Source organism: Cupressus sempervirens, chromosome 1 (genome assembly GCF_028749045.1).
Source record: "Cupressus sempervirens isolate cs-2001-9-10 chromosome 1, ASM2874904v1, whole genome shotgun sequence".
In the NCBI taxonomy this organism is placed as follows: domain Eukaryota; kingdom Viridiplantae; phylum Streptophyta; class Pinopsida; order Cupressales; family Cupressaceae; genus Cupressus; species Cupressus sempervirens.
Window position 1 is genome coordinate 42,561,738 of NC_143118.1, and position 25,539 is coordinate 42,587,276.

Sequence of the window (25,539 nt, forward strand, 5' to 3'; positions counted from 1 at the left end):
TAAGTTAAATTAAGTTATTAATTCTTGCGATTCATGTGTTTGCAAGACTTCTTTTTTGTGAAAAATTATTCTTTTCTCCACTTAATTGACACAAATTTGTAAATTAACAAATGAGAACAATAAATATAAAATGAACAGCATGGAAAACGTTGTAGATCAAGACATAATTCGTGAGAACACCCAATCTTCTAATGACTTGTTACTTCAGATTTTGCAAGAAATGCAACTGAAGTTAGAAACATGGAAAGAAGAATGAATGAAATGGCAGCCCAAATAGGGCAGAACTGCGAGGAAACTCAATCCTCACCACCTCTTAGAGCGGAGATAGAATTCTTCGAGCATAACAAGAAAACCTCCTCACCCAAACAATTAGAAAAACAAAAGAAACAAGAAATAGTGGTTGATCTGTCAACAGACATTAAGAAAATCAAACCACCCAAGTTTTCCAGTTTTGAGTCCGGGGAGGAAGCTAAAGCTTGGTTAACTAAGATGGAACAATATTTTGAAATTAGGAATTTCTCTGAAACCTCAAAAGCAGTTTGGAGAATATATCATTTTACTAGAGAAGCTGCAACCTGGTGGGGAAACACCAAAGTTGAACGGAACATAAAGACCACTGAGATCACTTGGGAAAAATTTGTAACCATTCTCAGAAATCGTTGGCTGCCTCAAACCTTTTATGATCAGAAACTTTTAGATTTTCAAAACTTAAAGGGGACATGTCAATACATAAGTATTGGGAGAAGTTCACCCGACTGTTAAAATATGTACCACCATATTAGCAGGATACCAATCTAAAGGTGAGAAAATTTATTATGGGTTTAAACAATAGAATAGGCATAGTTGTAGATGTTCTCACCCCCCGAACCATGGAAGAAGCTCTAGAGAAGGTCGTTCAGCAAGAACACAAAATCAAAAAGGATGATTCCATCCGAGACAACAAAAGAAAAACAACCTGGAATTCAAAGGGCGCTGACTTTGGAACCCAGAAAAGGCAATCTAGGGACTTCAAGTACAGCAAACCAGAGTCAAAGGGAAATGGGGTTAAGGATGTTAAAGGAAATTTCAATGCAAATAAGAGTGACAGGAATAATGAAAAGAAGGGACCACTTCTAAGATGTTTCACCTGTGGAGGGAATCATTATGCTAATAAGTGCTCCAGTAAGTTTAACACCAATCAACCACCATGACCACCTCTACCACAACAACAACAAGTCTTTCAATAGAGGATTCATGCAGCCTTGGATAATAGGCAAGCAGAACAGCAGATAGGCCCCATTGAAACTCCGGATAAGATCTACAAAAACCCTGTGTCCATTTTAATTGATACTGGAGCTTTTGAATGTTTTATATCACCTAGACTATTAAGTAGGTTCCCAAAAAGATCTACCTTTATGGAAAAATCATGGACAGCCAAGTATGCAAACAAGTCAAGGGCTAAGGTAGAGTAGTGCCTGTTTAAAGCTCAGATTGACATTTTGAATTTTTCAACAAAATTGAACTTATTTGTTGCACCTCTTGGGTCTTACGACATTATCATAGGAATTTATTGGCTTAGTGAACATAAGGCCAAAGTAGATTGTCTTGCTAAAACTGTAAACTGTGTGGATGATCGGGGTAGACCCACAAGCATTACAGGGATTAAACATGAAATTAGATCAAAACAAATTTCTGCAATGCAACTTAAAAGATATGGAAGAAAGGGTTGTGAGATTTTTATATATTAATCAATCCTATTTCACTAACAATAAGCATTTACTTACTTGTATGTAGAAAAGATAGTTAATAAATAACTTAGTTATTTCAGTTAATCATTGATACAGTTATCTTCAGTTGATCATTAATCTAGTTATTTCAATAGATCATGAATACAGTTATTTTCAGTTAATCGTTAATCTAGTTATTTAGGATGATCATGAATATAGTTATTTCCAGTTAATCATTAATCTAGTTATTTCAGTTGATCATTAATACAGTTATTTTCAGTTAATCGTTAATCTAGTTATTTTTAGATGATTATGAATACAGTTATTTTCAGTTAATCGTTAATCTAGTTATTTTTAGATGATTATTGATATGGATATGGTTATTTCAATTAATTGTTAAAAACAGTTAATGTCATATGAAAAGGGATTTCAGTTAACCATTCAATGAATCTTGGAAAATCTTTATATAAACTGTCTTTGTTATTTTTGTTATGAAAAACCATTTGTTACAATAGTTATGTCTAGAATGATAATTAATTTCCAAGTTTATTCATTCATGAACTTTGCTGCAAAGTATATATTGTTCACTAGCAATTCCCATCAGCTATGAAATGACATTCAAATATCTATGCAAGACTAATAATTGATTCACAATTTATTTCTGCAACTTTTCTTCCTTTTAAATTGTGCATGCACAATAATCTTCTTTCCAATTTAATAGTTCACACAATTAATCACAGCTCAGGTTGAAAATTAAAATCTATTATTTAATAACAAGAACCTATATGAAATGCAGCATGTGTAATTTGAATGATGCAAAGGATTGCCCAGTTGCAGTCTTGGGTCTCCACATGACTCCTAGCAAGGATGCACATCCTCCAAAGGTTGATTGCAGGTCCCTAGATGCAGGTTGCAGGCCGCTGTAGTTAAAAACTGAGCCCAACTCCACTCAAGTGAGTGATCAACATCAACCTCAAACAGTGGATTGTCATAAGACATGCTACATCCATGTCGAACATAAGATTGTCCACGAAGTAAACAACTCTACATTGATCTGTACTATAACTCTATCTCTACATCACTCACCTCATCGTCAATAACATGTGTACTGTCATCAAAGCACACATCTACAACCGCATGCATACTACTAAACTCCTCGATAGATGGCTCAACCGACACAGAAGTGGTTGCTGATATAACAATATCCTCACATGCTCCTCCCACTATCATTGCATTGCCATCAAATATATGATCCTAGGAACTCATGCCAATAACCACATCATCTGACTCGACATGAATTTTCATCACATTTCACCTCTACTATACCCAACTCATGCGATGTCTCATAAGAAATGTCCCACACATCTATAGCCGCAATTGTATCATCACATTTCACTCTTCGAAAAAGCAATATCACACTCTGCTCAAATCTCGGATTCGAAACCAGTTGGGTCATCCGTTTGTGATTTTGATTCAACTCATTTAGTAACACATTCAACTATTTCAAAATACCAGACTGTATCACAAGTTTTTCATCCCTAGGTGGTGAATTAAGCCCTCTATGGGCTTAATGAATACCAAACCTCTTGTCACCATCCATAACGATGAAAACAGGGCATAATGAATACCAAACCTCTTGTCACCATTCATAACGATGAAAATCAAATCTCCAAAATTAAGCACTAATCAAACTGAGCCTAATTCCTGCAGGCTGGCAGGAAACCGCTCTGATATCATTGTAATAACCCCGACCAAGTTATAACTTCAACAACTTCAATTTTTGCAAAAAACTAGTTGCTCAACATTTCTTCAAAACTTAATAAGTAAACCAGTCACAACTGAATATATGATGGTCTAAATATAAAACACAATACCCAGAGATGCAACAAGTGCTCACTAATTTTTCTTAACTTCGACCTTATATGTTTGCAAAAATAATGAAAATACTGATATATAAATCTGTCTCTGAATTTGCATAGTTAGGCATCGAATAATAATCAATTTCTGAGTTTATTCATTCATAAACTATGCTGCAAATTATATATTGTTGACTAGCAGTTCCCATCAGATATGAAATGACATACAAATATCTATGTGAGGCTGATAATTGATTCACAATTTATTTCTGCAACTTTTATTCCTTTTAAATTGTGCCTGCACAATAATCTTCTTTCCAATTTAATAGTTCCCACAATTAATCACAACTCAAGTTGAAAATTAAATTCTATTATTTAATAACAGGAACCTGTACGAAATGCAACATGTGTAACTTGAATGATGCAAAGGATTGCCCAGTTGCAGTGCTGGGTCTCCACGTGACTCCTAGCAAGGATGCACGTCCTCGAAAGGTTGATTGCAGGCCCCTGGAAGCAGGTTATAGGCCACTGTAGTTAAATGCAAGCCCTCCGATGTCAAACATAGACACCAATAGGTAGATCACAGACACCCAGAAAAAATATCAAATCGCTGCCTCAAATTGAAACAACAGCCCTCCAAATTCGGGTCAAACTTCCAGAATATGAATTGCAGATATAATATTTGCAAACAAGACCTATAAATTCTTCACAATGCAGTACTCTCATATGCAGATCGAGCCCTTTCAGTTTGCAGGTGATAATGCAACCTAAACTTCAACAAATGATGTCCCCCAGCAATAGGAAATACAGCAGGGAGACTCAATAATCCCAACTTCAATACTTCCAGCAAGAAAACTTCCAACCATTGTAATCACAGCTACAGGAAGACACAACAAATATAAATTGAAATCACTATACCTCAACAATTATTCAAATTACCTCTCAGCTTCGAACCCTTAATACTTTAGCAAGGGATTTGAAAATTAGGAAACTCTGAAACGTCACAAAGATGAAAAAGCAAAATAAGATAATCAAATAATCGGATGTCTTTTCCAATGAAATCAGCTCATATTTATAATCATTTATTGCCAAAAGTTTCCCAAAAGAACTCAAGCTCTAGAAACTCCAAAGTTTCCCAAAAGAACTCAACTCTAAAAACTTTCCAACACTACACTTTATAACATTTAATACTTGGCTTAGGCTTATAATTAATTAAATAAATGCCCCCCTAACAATGATGACTCAACCCTCAACTTAAGTGAAATTATGAAGTTAAATTATAATTTTATAATAAGTCATTTATTGGCCACTAAAAATATAATAAGTCCCAAAATACTCATCATTTAAATATGTCGTATAAAATAGGAGTGAAACCTATTATTTCTCCATGTGATCAAATGCACTTTCCAAACATAGAAAGAGTCCATCTCAATCAACACATAACTTACCACAAATAGTAAGTATACAAAACTAAGTCCAATCTGAACCTAATGAAGACCAACCTATAGTTTACTGAATTGTGGAGAAGACAAGAGCTTCCCAAGCCAAGCCATTGTTTCAAAAGACCCTCTATCCACAATAATTAGCCTACGAAGATCACAATAATAAGCTAATCTCCCAAACTCTGATGCCGGCAAAAATGGTGACATTACACCTTAGATCCTACTTGGTACCAGTTTGCCCAGGCTGCAGCCCTTCATAGTTCAATCAGGTTTGAGATGGATTGTCTTCCTCCCTTTGTAATGTCCCATTTTTTAGCATTCATAGCATGATGTTGTCGTTAGCCTATTTTCCCACGGTCCTGTAGGCTAACCAGGACATTAAAGGAACTTAGAGGCCATTTGGCCTAGATGGTTTTAGTTGCAGGTCTTTCTGAGGGGTTTTGAGGCAACTTTGGGCATACTTACTATTTATAGTAAGTCATCTTAGATATGGTCAGACATCCAGTGGTAGCGGTATGTCGATAGTAATTGTTTAAAATCGGCAAAAAGACTTGTTTATCATTGATAAGATTTGTTATACATTGATAAAGCTATTTTATAAAGTTAAATTTAAACATTTAACTTTATTAATGCATAGACTATAGTTTGTGAGAAATATTTAAATTTAAAAAGTCCCTTTTATTTTATAACACATTGGAGACATAAGTTACATAAAGTGAGTGATGTTTTATCCCAAACTGAGAAAACGAAGGATTGAGCTCTTGTGAGAACACTATAAAAGAAAGGGAAGAGCTTTTTTTAGTATGCTTGGAAATATCAAAGAAATTGGAAAAAATTTTGGAGATTATGTCTCAATAGTTTAAAGGACGAAATCCCTTCAAGCTGGAAATCTTGACGCCATTGAAAGATATGATCTTGAGATTTAACATGGTAGCAGTCCGAAAAAGCAGATACGAAAAAGCAATCCGAAAAAGCGGAACCGAAAAAGCAACCTAAAAAAGCAGTCCGTAAAAGCAGTCCGAAAAAGCGGAACCGAAAAAGCAGGCTGAAAAAGCAATCCGAAAAAGCAGATTCGAAAAAGCAGTTCGAAAAAGCAAATCGGACAAGCAAAGCAGAAGGGGCAGCATTGAAGGAAATTATTACAGCCATCTACAACCAGGTTCCCTTGTTAGTATTGTTTTTTAGAGTATTATAAGTTTCCGATGTAAGTGTGCATTATACCAGCATTATCATTTTGTAATCCATTTAAATGCCAAAAGTCTTGGCCATATTTCATGAGCATTGTATTAAAAATTTCATTGCAATTAAGAAGATAATAGTTGATGGTGTCATTTAAGCAATTCAATATCATTATTTATCAGCTAGTTAGTTTGCATACCAACTGTTTGTAAAAATGCCAGTTGGTTGTAGGTGTTCATTTCTCATGCTTAGATCATATATATGCACTGAATATTTTCAAAATTAGTAGCACACTCATGTTAGGTCATTGTGTAGTCCGTTTGGAGTCTTCTAGCACAAGATTCTCATTGATGCAAATTGAAGAAAGAGTCATTTAAAGCCAGCTAAAATACTATATCAGTCATACGTCCCTTGCATGTGAATTGTTTGATGAAATTCCTTGAGCTTTCATCAGCATTTTTGAGAGCAAATTTGAGGAGGGTCATTACAGTGGTATCAAAGCTTGTTTATCCTACCATCCTAGTGGGTACAAACACAATGAACAGGTGGTGATATGACAGATTGGAGTGTTCAACCTTTAACTCATCACTATAATTTAAGAAGAACCAAGGCTCATCTAAACATAGGACAAGAGGAACAGGGAAATCTAGAGGATCATATTGATACAGGTGAACAGGTTATTGGCAATATGGGAGACAGGAATGCTCGGGATCCTGGAGAGGAAAGATTCTTACAGTTATTAGAGACCTTGGCACAGGGATAGCGATTAGCAGAACAGAGGGCACAAGAACAAAATCAGAGAATGGAGCTTATGATGCAGATGATGGCTCGTCAAATGGAGTTGAACGCTAACATAAGTGGAGGAAATAATTAGAATGGTAATAATCAGAATGGTAACAATCAGAATGGGAATAATTAGCATGGGACACATAATGGAGGTGAACAAGTTGGGAACAATTTCGGTCATGCACCCCAACAAGCTAGGACAGTGAGTTCGAGGCCCATGATTCCCACATTTCCTCCTAGAGCTCCAGAGCAGCCCGTACCAGAGCCCCAGATCACTGATAGACAAGACTAGTTGAGGAGAGATTGGGAAGCCGGAGGTCCAGATTTTACTGCTGCAACTACCTTTAGGGAGTATATGGATGTGCGGATGAAACATATGCCACGTGGACATGACAAGAACCAGAGCTATGAGCTACGGAAGAAAGTAGGAAAACTTCAGTTACCATATTATGATGGCTCGGGGAAGTCTACAGCAAGAGCTTGGGTTCAAAAGCTTGACACATACTTTCAATTGAACCCTAGGCCTGAGGAAGAAGCTATTAAGTGTGCAGCAATTCGCGTGGATGGGTTAGCACACAAGTGGTGGCATCATGGTATGGTCACTATGGGTCATGCACACATTACCTCATATGTGGAGTTTACGGAGAGACTAATTGAACGCTTTGATAGGCCTAAGGATCGTACCTTCCCTATGACAGGCAGAAACTTGTATGAGGAGTTTAACAGACATGCTGATTCGATACAGGGAGACATTAGCACATCTTCAGGTAATGATTTATCTGCATCATCTTCACAGGTAGAAGGGGTTACAGATGTTGTGCAGGTTGAGCCAGTAGCATCAGAAACTGATATCACAGGCACACCGGATTGTGTGATTGACACAGATAGTGATTCCAGTACAGTTGGGCTAGATGAAGTTACAACAGTTGAGGATACTGTCATGTTTGAGGATAGTACAGTTGATCAGAAAGTGAGCATTCGGGACTTTGCAGAAAATGAGTATCAAGCACAGTTGGATGCTTCTTCACATGAGATAGAGGCTAGTAGCTCTTTACTTGGTTTGGCAAGCCAGCTGAAGACAAGGGACAAGAATATTGTCACGGCTTTATCTCATCATGACAGGATACATGGATTGATTGAGAATCACATTTGGATGATTCAACTGCAGGGGAGACAGAAAGGAGTCACAACAGGTTCTTCTTGTGACAACTTACAACAGATCAAGGAAGGCATGGAGGCAATGAAGATAAGTTACATACACCTACTTTCAGATCGCGATCATCTCCTTAATCTTGCAGGGATCTATTTAGATGCATTGAAGAAGGAGGAGGAGGTTGACCGGCTTTCTCATGAGCTGGAGGATATTCAGAATTCCTTGGTGTGTATTCAGTTGGCTCTCTAGGATTCTGAGAGATATGTGGACGAGCTTTGTCTTGAGGTGAGCTCAGTTCGAGAGTTAGCACATATAGCAGGGACTCAGTTTTCTTCTACAGTCAGGTCACATGTTGATGATTTCTCAGAGATGACAGAGTTTACAGGAGAGTCTCAAGATCTGAGTATTACAGATGATGGCTGTTCTGAGGTTACTCCTTTGAACACTGTACCAGGGATAGAGTATAGGAGTTCGACCCGTCAGCACAATCATGTGTCTAGTCAGCTGAGAGTTGGCGAGTGAGACATTTCTATTGCTTGTGAGCATTTTGATGTTGTTCGTCAGTTGTTAGCAGTTTATGGATGGGGTTCTCCTACTAGTGATGAACAGGGAGGCAGTTATCTTTCCTTAACAGAGATTCACTCTTTATGGGAGGCTATCCAGATTCTGAGACAGAATTATATGCAGTTGGTTGCCAACAGAGATTATCTTATGGAGTGGGGCAGTACAGCATATGACGCATTATTGGTCAAGGAAGATGAGGTGAGTGAGCTTACTCAAAAGCTCGAGGTGACTTCTGAGTTTCTTGAGAGTACACAGTTGGCTTTCAAGGAGTCACAGTTTCAATTAGCTAAGGTGACCATGGAGTTAGAACGACTTCAGTCTTTACCAGATTCTGTACAATCACGGACCATGGTGTCTAGTGATCCGCGGATGTCCATGGTCGAGGTTGATAGAGGTAGTGGAGATGAGGATATATCTGTCCACGACACTAGTATTAGCATATTTGGTCCGTTTACATTGGAGGCAGGTTCAATTGAGTTGGACCTTGCAGCTGAGCATTGTGATATGTTTGACTTGGAGGGCACAAAGACTAGTGATGTTGTTGTTGATTCTGCACTCTTGGCTATATCATCCTCTGACTTAGCTGATGATTAGTCACAGTTGATTGTATCACGTCTGCAAGATGAGTCTTTGACTAGGATTGGTTCTTTTTACCGGCATTATACTGTAGGATATGTTCATCGGTTTGCTTTTGATCCATGTGTTGAGGATTTGATGGCAGACAAGTTTGGTCTGGGCTCTCGTTTTTGCTATCTACCGTGTCATGACTATTCACCATCAGCAGTGCATACATGTTATGGTTATGAGACAGTGACCGATGATCTGCAGAGTTGTGTTAATTGCAGTAGGTGTGCAGTGTGTGGATTCTCTGTATTTGGTGCAGTTTCATGCGAGCATATTCATCGTTGTTGCAGAATTGTATTGTACATTCCACATAGGCTAGTGGGATGTGTTGATGGTATTTACTATATTGGCAGTTTGGGTTATCTACTCTACTTGGGTTCTGATATTTCGAGAGCTTGTTTCTCATGGGTTCCTGACTTTAGAGTTTGGGTGAGTTGTATTCGCCAATTTGATTATGGATTCCTCTTGGTTAATTTTCAAAGGTTGTTGCAAGAGCCTATGTTGACTGACAACAATATAGTTCATGACCACATTTGGGATCCAGGTGGATTGATTGGGTTGTTGTTCGACCATTGCTTGGGGACAAGCAATTTTGGGAAGGGCAGACTGTAATGTCCCTTTTTTTAGCATTCATAGCATGATGTTGTCGTTAGCCTATTTCCCCACAGTCCCATAGGCTAACCAGGACATTAAAGGGACGTAGAGGCCATTTGGCCTAGATGGTTTCAGTTGCAGGTCTTTCTGAGGGGTTTTGAGGCAACTTTGGGCATACTTACTATTTATAGTAAGTCATCTTGGATATGGTCAGACATCCAGTGGCAGCGGTATGTCGATGGTAATTGTTTAAAATCCGCAAGAAGACTTGTTTATCATTGATAAGATTTGTTATGCATTGATAAAGCTATTTTATAAAGTTAAATTTAAATATTTAACTTTATTAATGCATAGACTATAGTTTGTGAGAAATATTTAAATTAAAAGTGTCCCTTTTATTTTATAACACATTGGAGACATAAGTTACATAAAGGGAGCGATGTTTTATCCCACAATGAGAAAACGAAGGATTGAGCTCTTGTGAGAACACTATAAAAGAAAGGGAAGAGCTTCTTTTTAGTATGCTTGGAAATATCAAAGAAATTGGAAAAAATTTTGGAGATTATGTCTCAATAGTTTGAAGGACGAAATCCGTTCAAGCTGGAAATCTTGACGCCATTGAAAGATATGGTCTTGAGATTTAACATGGTAGCAATTCAAAAAAGCAGATACGAAAAAGCAGTCTGAAAAAGCGGAACCAAAAAAGCAGGCTGAAAAAGCAGTCCGTAAAAGCAATCCGAAAAAGCGGAACCGAAAAAGCAGGCTAAAAAAGCAGTCCGTAAAAGCAGTTCAAAAAGCAGATCTGAAAAAGCAGTTTGAAAAAGCAAATCGGACAAGCAAAGCAGAAGGGGCAGCATTGAAGGAAATTATTACAGCCATCTACAACCAGGTTCCCTTGTTAGTATTGTTTTTTAGGGTATTATAAGTTTCAGCTGTAAGTGTGCATTATACCAGCATTATCATTTTGTAATCCATGTAAATGCCAAAAGTCTTGGCCATATTTCATGAGCATTGTATTAGAAATTTCATTGCAATTAAGAAGATAATAGTTGTTGGTGTCATTTAAGCAATTCAATATCATTATTTATCAGCTAGTTAGTTTGCATACCAACTGTTTGTAAAAATGCCAGTTGGCTGTAGGTGTTAATTTCTCATGCTTAGATCATATATATGCACTGAATATTGTCAAAATTAGTAGCACACTCATGTTAGGTCATTGTGTAGTCCATTTGGAGTCTTCTAGCACAAGATTCTCATTGATGCAAATTGAATAAAGAGTCATTTAAAGCCAGCTAAAATACTATATCAGTCATACGTCCCTTGCATGTGAATTGTTTGATGAAATTCTTTGAGCTTTCATTAGCATTTTTGAGAGCAGATTTGAGGAGGGTCATTACACCCTTCTAGCACTCTCTCAATGCCCCCGCTCATCTCCTTTCATCTTTGCAAGAGCTGAATATGCACACAAGATTGAACATTTATAGGCAATACATCTGCACCACTTGGGTGAACCCCTTGGGGGGCTTTACCTGAAGATGGCCTTCTTAGAACACTTTCTTGCAATTCAAAATGTGATCATTGTTCCTTCCTATCTTTCTCACTGTTGGTTGCATGCTCCATTTCCCTCGGGTCCTTCAATGAGGGATTGCATCAATTCCACATTTGAACAGACCATCAGATGGCCAAGGAGGACAAGATCTTCCATCTTTGTAGCATGCGTGAGGGCAAGATCGAAACACATTTCATCTTTCACTGCCTTATCTATTATGAGATTAGAGGACATTTTTACTGCTTGTTCAAGGAGACTTAATCCCTCTCCTCCTTCGGGTACATTGATCAAAGGTGCCTTGCACTCTACTTCTAGAATCCTTGAGGCTTTGGAACCAATCTCTACAGCATCAGTTGCCCACGAGACGACATCTTGATCAACTCATCACCTGATTCTTCACGACAGTCTCCCTTGCACGTCGTCGTAAACATCATCTTGGTCCCTCCTTGGGTCATGCCAAATACCTGTGGCCTCAGTAAAATTTGTTGTGAGGTTTTCACACCATTGCCCCAAAATTTTGGGGACCCCTTTTTTTTTCGATTGCCTTAGCAATTTTCGGTCCAAAGGTTTCAAATTTGAAGATTTCACATCTTGGACACCTTCAAGGCCAGTGGGGAGAGGGTTAGATTTATTTTCACCCGGTTTCAACTTGATTTTCCAAAGCCACCAATTTCATCTTTAGGCCGAACAAATTTTAAAAGAGCAACACTTGGCAGGATAAAATTGTAAATTTTGTACTTAGAAATTTTCTTTTCAAAATTTGGATATAATTGTATAAAATTGGATAATTTTCAAAAAATGAAAATTTTGTTAAATCTGGTCTTTTGGAAAATCTTGACTATTTTTGGTGAAAAGGATTAATTTTTGTGATGGTGAAATAAAATTGCAAAATCGATTTTAGGCTTTAGAGAAATAATTTTATTTGTGTTAAAAAGCTAAAATTGCTTAGCTAAATTGATTTGGAGAGAAATTGCAATAATTGGTTTTAATAGATTAAAGTTGCCTTCAAAACTTTTTGCCTTTAATGAAATTGGTAATTTAATATTGAAAAAATGGCTTTTGGTTAGCCAAAATCCAAATTTAATGACGTATTAATTACTAAACCCCCTTTAAATGGAAATATTTAACACCCTCAAGGCATTATTTAATTTCTTTTTGCAATTTAGAAAGTTAATTTTCATCATGGCAAAATTAATTTTGGTAAACTATTTAATTGTGGGCCATAATTTTGCATTAATTATTTGTTTTTCTTTCTCCCAGGGTCCAAAAAAAAAATTGGGTATAAGAGGAGGCCTCCCTCTCATTTCTTCCTCACTTCTCACTTCTCCTTCTACAGGTGTTGGTGATTTTGAAAGAGCAGATCTGCACTCTTCTTGCTCGGCGAAATTTGTGGAGGGCGAAATTTGTGGGAGCCTAAATTTGTGGAAGATAAAATTCTGATTTTTTCAAGAGGCTGCAATTTTTGCCCTAGGTTGGGTAATTTTATTTGGAGGTGAATTGCATGATAAATTTCTGATTTGCAAGGGATTTGAAGTTCTTAAGGTCAAGTCCTAATTTCGAAAAGTCGCTGTAAGATTATTGGTTAAGGTGAATTTTCATCATCTAGAGTTGCAAGGGGTCCTTAAGCTGACATCCTTCTTTTGTTCTAGTCTAAGGATTGCTCCTCTTGGTTCTTCTTGCCTTCTGGTCCACCACTCTACCATTCCGTAATAGGGCGACAAGCATGGAGGATGTTAGTGCAAGTAAGAATCCCAAGCGGGCAAACACTAAGAAAGGCAAAGAGGATATGATGCCCAAAACTCTTTTCTTCTCGAAAATGAAGAGAATAACCGACACCAATATCGCTACAGTGGACATGATACGGATGAAGGATAGACTAAAGGAAGGACAATCTCCCTTGGCTATAGGTAGAGGTAATTTCAAATCATTTAGAGTTGCAAGGGGTCCTTAAGTTGACATCCTTCTTTCGTTCTAGTCTAAGGATTGCTTCCCTTGGTTCTACTTGCCTTCTAGTCCACCACTCTACCATCCCGTAATAGGGTGATGAGCATGTAGGATGTTAGTGCAAGTAAGCATCCCAAGCAGACAAGACTAAGAAAGACAAAGAGGATATGATGCCCAAAACACCCTTCTCAAAAAATGAGGCAAATAACCAATACCAATGGCAGTACCATAAAAGGATATACAAAAGGCAGTTTCACATCACAACCCAAGCATCAACACTTCCATTTCAACCATGATGAGCAACGTTGAGGTGGCACTTGATTTTGAGGATATCAGAGAAGAGGATGTCAATGAAACAGATTTTGGATCGAGGTTGGATGAGTTGGGGAAGGTTGCTATTAAGAAGAAGCATTTGGGCACCCTTTTCTCTCTTAATGCTTTTATTGGATTTGAGAAAGAATATGAGAAGGATCACGAAAGGATGCTACAAGCAGCAAGTGGCGTGGCGAAGTTAGCGGAACTCAGGGCGAAGCACACACCTTGTCCTCCTATGGAAGAAGTTAAAGAAAGGCTAGCTAAGTTCATTGCCTTAGTTAAGAAGATGAAAGAAAAGGGAAGATTTATATTAGAAGATCATTTGATGTAAGCCCAAGTGGCAATTTCCCTTTCTTCTAGAACAAGACAAGTGTCTATTTTTTATTGGCCACCATTTTGGTGCCTTCTCATTGGTTGACACTTTTTGCACTTTTTTCAGTGGTCCATTGATGAGGTGGCGACTTCTCATTGGCCGATGGGGTGGCAACCCTAATTAGGGTTTTGAGGATCCAATCTAGATCGTTGATCGTGTTTTGATCTCCACCGTCCGTTGTATTTCTAGCCCCTATAAAAGGCCATTTGCTCTCATTTGTAAAGTGGTTGGAGAAATTGTTGTGAAGATAACACCAAAATTGCTCTCTTCTTCATTGTTGCGATTTGCATGTTGATTAAGAACATTGGGTGTTATTGCATCTTTTCTACTTCCACATAGATTTCTTTTCAAGTTGTTGAAGCAAATTTCATTTCAAGTTGTTTAAGCAAGAGTAAAGTAGATGGATAGTTGTATGGTAGCAGTGGTAAATGTTTGATAGGGATCAATACTAGACCACTAGCATCCTAGCGGCTGGTTGGGAAGCTTTGTGTGGTAAGCTAATTTATTATTCCTTTGAGTCATTGCACCTGTGGAAGTGAGGCCGCTAGTCAACTCTCATTAGGTTCGATCCCCGTCCATTTGCTAACCTTCCATTCATGGGAGTAGGAGTAGAATAGTGAGTAGCTGGGTAATCAAAGTTTAGAGAAGGAAGTTAGAGGAGTAGGTCAAGTATTAGAACACACCCATTCACCCTCCACCACCATCGCTTTCCCATCAACATCACCATTGGCAGACACATCCTCCATCATCACCACCATCAACATTATCTGCCACTTGCATATTTCACAAACCCATCATCATCTCCATCATTCCACCAAAGCCCAAGTCATTCTCGAATGAATAGCGTAAGGCCACCTACATGATTACCAACAAATCACATCGATAAAACTAAGCAAGTATCCACAAGAGTAAGGAACATTGGAGTTATACTCATGTCCCATGAGCATTAACTTTTCAAGAGAGGAGTTGCATGTTTGATACTCTATATCGAATATCCAAATCCTAATATGTTATGTAAGTGATACAAAACTCGCATCAACAAAATCCTACTCAGCAATGGTGGTCTTCGTCATCTTCTTCCTCTCCCAAGGCTCAGCGCAACGGCTTGGGGCCTCCACTCACCCTTCAGCTTATACTTCGGTTCTTGATTTTTTCTCCACCTCTTAGAGTCGCTAGCAAGTTTGCTTTTATGTTGTCTCCTACTTATGTTGTTTTGTTTTCTCTCCTCCAGCATTGCTTGATGTCATGGCTGCAGGCTGGCCTTTTGTTTTATTTCTACAATACCTTGGACCCTCTTTGAGGTCTCTTGTTGGACATTAATATAATTATCTTTATCTTTATCTTCTTCTACCAACATGAAAAATAACTCATATACTCTACAAAGCTTCATTTACATTTCCAAGATAAAGTAGTCAATCTAGAAAGGATATATTCTTGTGGGTCTTCAACCAAGCTAAACTACAAGAGCAACACCGCATTGGAGGACCATCTCACCTAACACAAATTCTATCAACAGCCATGTGCACCACGAGCTTCTTCTATAAGATAAGATAAGATAAATTTATTAATGTCCAACAAGAGACCACAAGGGTCTAAGAGACTAAAAGGCATATAACAAGGCAACAGCCCGCTGTGGGAGCACCAAACAATGTCCGTGGAAGGAACAAATAAGAAAGAAAAGGAACTAGAAAAACAAAACAAGGAAAGACTAGGAACTGCTCATAGACAAAAAGTAGCCCAGCACCAAAGGATACAGTCCGAGACGAGGGTGTGTCCCAAACCACCTTAAGGATCTGTTGGTTGCATGGTGGTTTTACAGTATCCCACAAACCTAGTGTGTCCAGAGGGCAAGCCGAGTGACCGCTTCGTCCCACATGCAAGAGATAATGGAGTGAAAAAGGAGGTGATAAGTTGGTCTGAAGTCATCCTAGGCAAATATTGAAGCTGCAAAGTATAGTCATGAAGCCGCGTGGCCTCCTGTAGATAAAGTGCAAGGGACCACTGATCACTATATCTGAAAAATGAAAAAATGGACATGCACTCTTTGAACAAGCAATAGAAGCTCCCCCTGACCTCATCGTAAATGGGACAATGGAAAACCTCAGTTTTCATCTCCTCAAGATTACAAAGATGGTATACCCTATCCTCTCTGCCAATCTAGTGATCAGTCTGTATGCATAGCTGATGAGAACCAACTTTAAAAGACCCCAAAGAGATCAGAAGGCATGAGTCCAGCACCTAGTGAGGTACCAATGCCTTAGTCAATTACCGATCTGCATACCGTATTGTGCTTGATGTCTTCAAAGACTAATAGCCTCTAACCATCATTGATAATATATCCGGCTTCTTCATGTGACCAATCAGATCAAAGCAATTGGATACTTACCGTAATTATGTTGTCATCATCTTCATGGGCTCATTAATGCTTGTTTATCGACCTTCTCTAATCTTTGTTGATCTTAACATGGTACAGGATCAAGGCAAGTAGGCAGTTGCTTATTGTCTTATGTCAACGCTCATGATATCTTTGTTTATAATATTCATATTCTCATCTGATGATTATTGTTACAATCATTATGGTATCTATTATGGGCTTAGTATTCTAATTGGATAATACAATCATGATTACATGTTGATTCGGTTATTGTCCTTCAGATTGGTATTCTTGATGACTTGTGAGCTTGGTGATGCTTGATGGAGATATCTGCCACCATGGATTCTGACTCATCCTCATATCTATTAATGCTAATTAAAGAAAATCATCTTATTTATAGGACTTCATAATTTTCCTGATACTTTATTACTTCATCTATCTATTTGCTATTGACAACTTTCTTCTACCTACCTTCTAATTATCTGAAAGTGCTCAAGGTTTGCCACTCCTTGACCACATAAGCATTTTATTGCTATTATAACATTAGTGCAAAGATGGGGACATCACACAAGGTTATCCATGCCATAATGAAGACCAAGAGTGGAAGTGGATTCTATAAAAATCTTTCAAACAGATAAATATGAAAAATGGAAAACCTTCAATTATAATGGACATCCACAAATGCTAATGAGCAACAACACTATCATGTCAACCCACTTTTAATGTTCAATCAGAAACTGCAGGCTGCAATTTTTAGATACATTCTAAACTTCCTACATGATATTCCATACAAAACAAATACGTATGGCACGGAACGTCAAACAGTACAATCAGAACAGAGAGTTTGGTGCATCAAAATAACAAGACACGTGAATGTAGAATAATTGTTGGAATCATACTAACAGATCTGAGTACATAAAATAGAATGATATCACAGAATTGACTACTCTCATGCATTGATAATTATTGCCTAGGAGTGTATAAATAAGAACGCAGAGGAACAGGGATCAACAGTTTGAGCCCAGCACAGAGAAACACCAGTGCACAAGGATTTAACTAGACCTCTCCTAGCCAAATCACAAAATATAAATCCCTGTGCTTTATATTTCATTATTAAAAAGTATTATGTACTATTAAGAGTCTACAGAAATTGTATCTAACAGCAGATATAACAGTTCCTCAAAAAGAAAGTTTATAAGAGGATCTATATGTATTTTGTAACTTACGAATCATGCATGTCAAACCACGAGGACAGAAAAATCCAGAGCAGCATGGCTTAGAATTTTCTGTTCGAGCAGGCCAAGTTGTTGGGTTCTGAAGGTCAAACAGGGCAGAAGTACTACTTGACCATCCTGGTTCACATCCTGGACCCCATGATGAAGAATTACAATTTTTGTTTACATATGCATCACCAGTTCGCACATAGGTATTGAAGTAGAACTTAATCTCTGCCACACTACAGAGTCTTTGCAACATGTCTCCTATAATTAGACCAAAAGTCAGATATAATACAAGAGAGATGGATCATAAAGAACATTAAGCATGATTTAGAACAATATTTAAGTAAACCATTATCTTCACCACATAAAATAACTCTAAAGGTCTATGATATAGTATCTGAGTTGGATATAGATTAGTTTTAGCTCCTAAATGACCATCTTCTTTTACTAAATTTAAAATAAGAAATGATAGCTATATTCAGTCAAGGCAAACAAATGAATGACAAATTGAATTGAACTTTAAATGTTCCCATCACATTCATATGCATATGTCATCTAATCTCTATTATCAAGAAAATATACAAGTTCAAACCTCACATTCATAGCTGTGGATTCAGACAAGAAGCTCAGTCTTATGTGTCCGCCCTTGTCTTGAAGACACAAAAGGATTTCAAAAACATTATGTGAATTTATATTAAGTTTTAACAAATATCAAATCTTAGCATAAGTCAATGAAACAAATAAGCATTAGGGCATGTCCATTATGGAACTGAATGAAATTTGACCATGTTGACTAGCAAGTTTAGAGAGACATAGCATGTCAATATTTCTATGGAATAACTTTGAACCATAGTTCCACAACTCTCCGCGAGTAGTCCGAGTCACCAAGCCAAGCAGACCTGACTGAGTTTTCATGACTCAACCCGGGTCATGGAATATGATATATATTTTCATAATATAATTATAAAAGTATATAGTTTAAGGTTTTTTTGTTTTTTTGCCGACTCATAGGTGAGTCATGAATTGAATCGGCCTTGCTGAGTCCAAGCTGAGTCTGAGTCTGAGTCTGAGTCTGGGAACTCTTCTTTGAACATAATCAAAATCTTGACTTATTCGCTACTAAATTTGTGAATCATAGTGTAGTGTAGAATCATATACATTTACAATTTCACACTTGCTTTGGCAGTTGTGCCTAATCTTGCTGATTCATGTCTAATTGTGCTCAATTTTGGGACCATTTCCAAAGGCTTGGTGCAATCCCCTACTCAATGATCTTTGTTTTGGCCTAGACTATTAGGATTAGGGTGTCCAACATCCCTGTCCTGGTGGACTAGGGTGCCTAGCACCCTTATCCAAGCAGTTTGGGACCAAATTTGAAATTACCATGGTCTTTGCAAGTGGGGGGGAAATCCTCCCTAATGTTGACCGTAATCAAAAATTAAATCCAAAAAGGTGTAAGTTGCATATTAATACCTACTCCCTCTCTCATTTGATCTCTAATGCACATCAAGTATCAATTCTTATGAGCGTTCAATCAAGTATATTCAAGGCAATTGAGCGCAAGTCTACAGTCAAAGATACAAGCATTCAAGTATCAGCAATCATGGTCAAATTTATGCATTACTCCAGATGAAAGCATGGATTAGCATCAATCAAGGAACGACAAGCTTTGTGTGTGATTTCAAGCCAAGGGTTTCATATCAAAGGTAATAGTTATCATTTCAAGCATTTCCATTAAGGCTTTAACCTCTGTCCTTTCTGAGGACAAGCTCTCTTTTTCAACAAAACATTATTGTGGTAGAGGTTTAAACAACAGCACAAGATTTGACCAAGGCAAGCCCCTATACAGGAAAATATGTTTCCTTTTTTTTCTGTTTGCAAGTTCAAACTCAACTATAGAGTGCTACAAGTGTGCAGGGAAAATGAAAACAGACTATCTCATGCTTTGAACAGGCAGAAACCTCCAGACTATGGTGCCCACCAGCCATGTCCAATACTAATCAGTTGATATTTGAAAGTATAGACATGCAGAACCTTTTGATGCAGAATTTGGAACCTTTCGTTTGATGAAGACACCCTCAGACTAAGGAATTTAGCAACCATGTCTGCCAGCTTCTGCTCCAGATTGTTAAACAGGTTCTTCTGTCTCCTAATTCCAGATCTCTATGACAATGTTGATTTCCAGTTCTACATCTTACTGGTTATGTTGCAAGTTATCAATTTCCTATCATTTAACCTAGTTTATTCGTATAAATATCATAATGTTAAATCCATTACCTATCAAAAAAAGTCATAAACCCACTTAAAATATTTACTTATCCTAGTATGCGAGTTGCTAAACCTAGTTTCAATTTCCAACGAGATACCCCGTGAAAATTTGAGATCTTAGACTACATTCATAGGCTAAGTTGTAAGAGCCCCTACTACATTTGAACCAAGTTTTCTTCTCTTTCTTCAAGTTTACCAATTAGACATTTTATTTAATATATAATGTGCAGTTTGATTAAGAATTTCAGACTGAATATTTTGGTCGCTGAAAGAGTCATAAACCCACTTAGTGTTTATTTATCCTAGTATGCGAGCTGCTAAACCTAGTTTGCAATTTCCAATGAGATACCCCATGAAAATTTCAGATCTTAGACTACATTCATAGGCTAAGTTGTAAGAGCCCCTACTACATTTGAACCAAATTTTCGTCTCTTTCTTCAAGTTTACCAATTAGACATTTTATCTAATATATAATGTGCAGTTTGATTAAGAATTTCCGACAGAATATTTTGGTTGCTGATAGTTCATTGTTGATTGTGCTTTATCATTCAGTTGCATATGATTATTGACAGCAGATAAAGAACAGAGGTTTGCAATAGTTCTTCCCATTCAACATAAATCATAAATCCTAGTCATTTGTAGTAGTTAACAACATTTGCATCAAGTTGAAACAGTGATGACAATAAAAGTTACCATATCTCATTAATCATTTCAAAATCCAGAAACATGTTAGGGGTTTATTTTGCTGGCCTCTGAAACTTGTTTCTAGATAGAATAGCAACAAAAAAGTAGGATTGTAGCCTCAGCAGTTACAATCAATTTTGTCAAACACAAAATGGAGCAAATCTTCTCTAATCCTCTATCTGTAGCACAGCGTTCCTTTCTTATCAGCAAATGATGTTGCTCAGCAACCCACAATTCTTCACTAGGCAATGGTGACCAAAGATTTGTATGATCTCTGAGCTCCTTCCCAATAGACTACAATCAGAGAACCTCCCAGATATGATCATGGCAGGAAAGGTAGTCAAATGAAGGCATTTGCATTTACAATTTAGATCCAACCTCGGCTCCCTCCAAAATACTTAATAATATATTGATGGAACAAAGATTTAAATGGAATGCAAACTGCAAGCCAGGCCCAATTAAGTGCATCAAATCAATGTAAAGATGCACTCTAGTTGCGGGAAATATTGTCGACTTTCCAAGAATTCCTCTGCAAAAAGATCTCTGCCTCCGATGCTGCTCTAGACAAATCAACCCACCATATTGTGTAGAATAGATGTCCTCATCACAAAAGAGGAAGCGATTTTTGTCGGTAAACTTGGTAGTTAGACAATTTGGAATAACAAAGGCAATTACACAGGTGCGATGGTTCACCTCGCACCCCCTCGGACGCTATATGTATGTACCTTCTTCATAAGCAAGGCATGACATGTATTTCTTTTGAGTTCTATACATCTCCTATATTGAATACCTTGTTCTGTATCTATGTATTGGTTCATGTTACACTACGAGGGTAAACATTTGGCGATGTTGCCGAATTGAATTTGGGAAGTGCGGTAATGGAATAGATGCGACTACCTGTGAATGACAACGAGACAACCAATGAAGAAGAAATCACATAATGTTTTTAAGGGGAGCACGCTTTGACAACTGACTTTCGTAATTTCCTACAAGCCGCCATTGAAACATTTGTATGCAGGGAGGCCGTGCAAGAGGAAGTTATGGAGGACTCTATGTGGGATGCACTGAACGTCAGTCTCGCGGCGGATAGGCTTTTGCACCAATTGCCTCATCTATTAGCGCTAGCATTCCTCATGCAGCAAAATCGACAGGAAGAAGTCGAGCACGAACAGTGACAACAACAAATCCTCCAAAACTTTGTTGAAAGCATCCATCGGAAGGGAGAGGATTGCAATGCATCCCGACAAAGGACCAACCCATGAGCTTAAGTCTTGGGGGTGGAAAAGAACACTTGTAAATCTATAATGACAAAGGTCGGACAGTTGACCCACTTGTCTTCTACAGAGATATAAATAAATAAATAAGTGTTATGCTTGTTTGTTATTTATGATGTTATCTTGGAATTGATGCCCAATCTATTAAATAAAGATAGAAATAAGAAGGATCCAAATGATGTCGTACACACACCAAGCCCTAATTCTCGCAGAGCAAACCAAGCGAAGACAGAGGTTCAAACAACTCATTGAAACGGACTACGGAGGTGTTACAGAGGGTGACCACAATAGTGCCACAGGAGGTACAGTGATTGAAGGGAAGCGTGGTTTGCTAGAACATTGGCAAATGAGAAGTAGCAAGGAGTTACTGGAAGAAACACGGCAAATGTTAAATTGGATTGAAGAAACTTTCATAAATTCGTCTCATACACCACGGGTTGAGGGTGGAGAAACCATGCAGGAGTGAAGAGGGAACCAGCGCGGCTAGAGGTGCTAAAGCAACACAAGCACGAGGTAGCTGAGACAATTAGTTTGTTCCTCACACACCGAACGAGCGAGCATAGTCTAGTAACCGAAACCTTTTTCAGAGCCTACCACACCACAATCCAATGCAGGTACACAGAAGCAAATGCAGACCCCTCACAGAGCACAACCAACACAACCAGCAGTACAATTGATGGTACATCAAGTATCACAACCGGTAGCCATGGCGAAAAACAAGCAAAAAATTGCCCAAATTTATGGGCCACGCAAAGGAGGACCCAAACTACCATTGTCGAACGTGCGAACCATTTGGACAGCAAATGGGGTTACCAGCCACGATGAATGGGTTAAAAAATTCCCCGCTACACTCAGGGAGGGAGCCATTGACGAGTACTATGGTGTAGATAAGACCAACTTGACAACATGGGATGCGTTGAAAAAGGAATTCCAGAAGGAGTTCAAGTTACTACGGGACAACACGAAGATATTGGCAGAAATCTATGGTACCAAACAAGGGAAGAGCAAGTCTGTTAGAGCCTAGAAACAATGGCTAAAGGAATTACTTGGCAAGATGTGATGGAATTATTGTCATTGATGTCTGTTATCTTGCATTTTGTCACCACAAAATGTTGGTAACAGCACGAAACTTTTTCAAGCTAATTTCACGTATCTCTAAATTTGAATTTGATATCCAATTGTTTAATGTTGATCGATCAATCAACTTCAATTCGTATATCAAATTGTTTTACTGAAAGCTTTCGTCAAGTTTGTTTCGTTTTGCTTTCTATCGAGCCTTTACTCATCGTCCTTTTCTTTGCTTTTGAGTTTGCGTTTGTTGGTTTTTAGTCCTTTGGTTTCGCTCATGTTATGGCTTTCCATTTTCCCTTTGATTTGGTCTAATCTAGAGCATGAGATATGGTCATTTTAGTGTCTCAAAAGTGGACATTTTTTATGCAATAGCACAAATAAAAAATATCATATTATATATTTAATTTGACATTAACTTTTTGAAAAATATAACTTAAATTCACTTTATGTTATGTTTTTAAGTTACTTTATCATTTAAATTTTCACTTAAAGTAACTATAGTGCACTTTATGTTATAATTTTAAGTTGAGTTACTTCTTGATTTTTCACTTAAAGTCGCTATATAAACTATATAATTTCAATTTAATATTTTATTTTTAAATCAAATGCTCATTTTATGTTACTTTTTAAATGATATTTATGTGTTATATTTTTAATATGATTTATAAATATTGTTTGCGTCCCATTAAAGTACCATTTTAATGAAATTAAATGGATATTTGTATGTTTCTATTACTTTTAAGTCATCAAAAGTGGACATTTTATATGCAATTACATGTAAAATTCATCAAAAGTGGACATTTTACATGTCATTGCATATAAAGTTCAACTTTAAAGCACAAGACTATCAAAAGTGGACCTTTTGGGTGTCATTACATCAAAAGGTGAGTTTATATGTCATTGCATAAAAAATATGAGATTTCATTTAAAATATGCAGTCCTCCCCAAAAGGTTTGATTTTCACCAAATGCATGTTTTAAAATGTGTTATGCACCCTAAAAAGTCCAATTTACATTGTTGAGAGTTTTTAAAATATGCATGTCAAACCAAAAGGTCTGATTTTAACTTAAAGCATATTTTAAAACATGTTGTGCCCCCCAAAAGGTCCGATTTTGGAAGAACACATGCATTTGCTCTCCAAGAACCTGATTTTGCTCATTGTGAGAGATTTACTTGGCATTTTTGCATGAGATCTTTTCCATTAAGGTCGTTTTGCTTGGCAATGGATTTTCTAGCGCCAAAAATGGGTTCATCTTGCTGAAAATCGTTTTCTTCAGTTCTATCCTAGGGCACATTTTTAAGAAAACTTCATAAAAAACATCATTTTTTATCAAAGTTTTTGCTCCAATATGAATCGATTTGGTCTTATTTGGTGATTACATTGCATATTGCCACATGATTTCATGTTTAAACACCAAATCGATTTTACCATGCTCCTTGGTGAAACACGTTTTTTCACTAAAAATGTCCCATGAGCTTGTGCAAGCAAAACATTGGATCTTGGAGCATTATTAGGGCACATTTTGGCATCACCTTCCAAATACTCCTTATTTGCTGCCTTCACCCATTCGAATTTGCAAGAGTTTGAAAGATTCAAAACGTTTTTAAAGACATTTTCAACATTGGAGCATCTTTTTCCTTCATTTTTGGCACTTCATCTTCATGTAAGTGGACTTATTCTTTCTTGCTATTTAATTTGATTTTGTTGATTTTATGCACATTATTGCTTGATGATTGCCACTTGTTGAAATCTATGCCATGGAAAGTGCATTTTTCCTTTAAAAATGAAGAAATTGTTCATTTTCTTGTTTTTGGTTTTTCCCCAATTTTCAAATTTGAATTTGTGTGTTGAAGTGTTTTGCATCTTGACATGTTTGAGTCACTCTCCAAAGGTACGTTTTTCTTTTGAAATTTTGTGCTTTGTGCTTGCTTGCCGGTTTTCTCCACTTTGGAGAAGTTACAAGTTCTTTCCCAAGAACTTGTTGTTTCACTTCATGTGAAAGCATCATCACGTTTCACTTCCATCTTCGATGTCACAATACTTCACATCTCATCTGACAAATGCAATTACATGTTTTCCATCTCATTCACCATCCACAATGCATGTGATCCCATTTTCCGTTTTCATTTTCACTCATCTCACTTTTTGTCTTCACTCGTACGACATAATTACACGAAAAGCCTTACGTGTAATAGCATCTAAAAGGTCCAATTTTGACTAAAAGTTTTCTTTTTTGAAAAGTCAAAAAGATGTCATTTTCTTTTTTCATGTACTTTGACTTCACCTTTTCACCAAAGATGACAATAAAGCTCATTATCCCTCTTACATTTTCCATTTCCATCTCTCCATATGCATTTGCGCCTTCGTGAGCAAATACATGTTTCTGTATCATTCCATGCTTTGCACCTCATCCTTCATTCACATTTGCATGTTGTTGATGCGAGTTTTGTATCACTTACATAACATATTAGGATTTGAATATTCAATATGGGATATCAAACATGCAACTCCTCTCTTGAAAAGTTATTACCTATGAAGACATAAGCAATAGTTCCAATGTTC

The 25,539-nt window shown here is 37.3% G+C and overlaps 1 protein-coding gene across 2 annotated transcripts in view; it reads right to left on the minus strand.

The window, feature by feature from the left end:
• Nucleotides 1-25,539, minus strand: part of LOC149576078 (ABC transporter G family member 28-like) — a 168,746-nt gene that overhangs the window by 108,901 nt on the left and 34,306 nt on the right. For both annotated transcript variants that reach the window (XR_016361373.1, XM_089816266.1), the window contains exon 3: nt 17,686-17,940. Coding sequence is in view for 1 of the 2 variants with exons in the window: in XM_089816266.1 (XP_089672392.1) it covers nt 17,686-17,940 (255 nt within the window). In the remaining variant the exon portion in view is untranslated. The remainder of the gene's footprint in view (nt 1-17,685; nt 17,941-25,539) is intronic.